Raw genomic sequence first — 1,089 nt, forward strand, 5'->3', positions numbered from 1 at the left:
CTCTCTCTCTCTCTTTAACACACATACACACTCACACACACACGCACGCACACACACACACACACACACAAACACACACACACACATACTCTGCCCCCCAGTTCCCTCTCTCTCTCTCTCGCTCTCTCTCTCGCTCTCTCTCTCTCTCTCTCTCTCTTTCTTTAGGTATCACTTACACAGATCATACATACACGTACATTGCGTGTATCTCTCTCCATGGTACTGCTGATGATTGTGCACACCTGCGTGTACATGGCATCTTGTCACCAGAAACTGCCCTCTCCAGAACACCAACGCATGGTACAAATAGTAATGTCCTCAGAATCTGATCTAAAATACTTTTTTTTTTTTTGAAGCATAACACTTCAGTGTTTTGTATGGTGTTCACTTTGATGACTTTAAAAATAAGTAGCACTTTGTAATGGCATGAGGATTTGAGACTTGATTATTGGACTCGACACGCGAAACATGCACATCGGGAGACAGTCTGCGCATGTCTATCGCCGGCACTTTTTCACACATACACTGGATCAAGGTTTGTTACTCCTTAGTCTGTAACCTGAAAACAACACAAAGCATACAGTTTACGCATGTCTGCACATACCCACGTACACACAGTGCAGTAAACCGAGGCAAATATGGTGAAAAGGGAAAACCCGGCATCTCTGTAGGCGATGATCGGAAAGATGCTGGTCGGCAAGTCAATTTGTGAGCACCACAAAGCACCATGAAGCTGATGTGTTGAGTTTTAACGTCTTAGTGGACGAAATAAAGTCAGAATATTTGGACTGCAAGTAGAGTAGTTTGCTAACCCCAGTCAGAACAAGTCACAATGGTCTTGAGAGCCAAAGTCTTGAGACCGGACGAGAAACTGCCGGCTGCACTATTGACCGGTCAGACGGAGGCCGGCCGGCAAGCCGGGTCGCCGGTCCTAGACCTTGGTGCTAGTCACTCCAGGAGCAAGTTCTTGTACAGAACTAAAAAATCGTTCCTCTGGAAGTGGTTGTTGAGCCTGTCAGAGAGCTCTGCGTCCTCGCGGTCCTTGTCGCGGATGTTGTTGTCGATGTCGAAGAGGCGGCCGCCGGTGCT

At 47.3% G+C, this 1,089-nt stretch overlaps 1 protein-coding gene across 1 annotated transcript in view; it reads right to left on the bottom strand.

Moving 5' to 3' along the window:
• Nucleotides 1–156: 156 nt before the first annotated feature.
• The window catches only part of LOC101862868 (trissin receptor), a gene marked incomplete at its 5' end in the record, with an annotated part of 72,095 nt that continues 71,162 nt past the window's right edge, over nucleotides 157–1,089 (bottom strand). Inside the window, 1 exon segment of the mRNA XM_035969306.1 lies at nucleotides 157–1,089. Coding sequence (XP_035825199.1) covers nucleotides 949–1,089 — 141 coding nt within the window.

The sequence above is a fragment of the Aplysia californica genome, unplaced genomic scaffold (assembly GCF_000002075.1).
Source record: "Aplysia californica isolate F4 #8 unplaced genomic scaffold, AplCal3.0 scaffold00136, whole genome shotgun sequence".
In the NCBI taxonomy this organism is placed as follows: Eukaryota; Metazoa; Mollusca; class Gastropoda; order Aplysiida; family Aplysiidae; genus Aplysia; species Aplysia californica.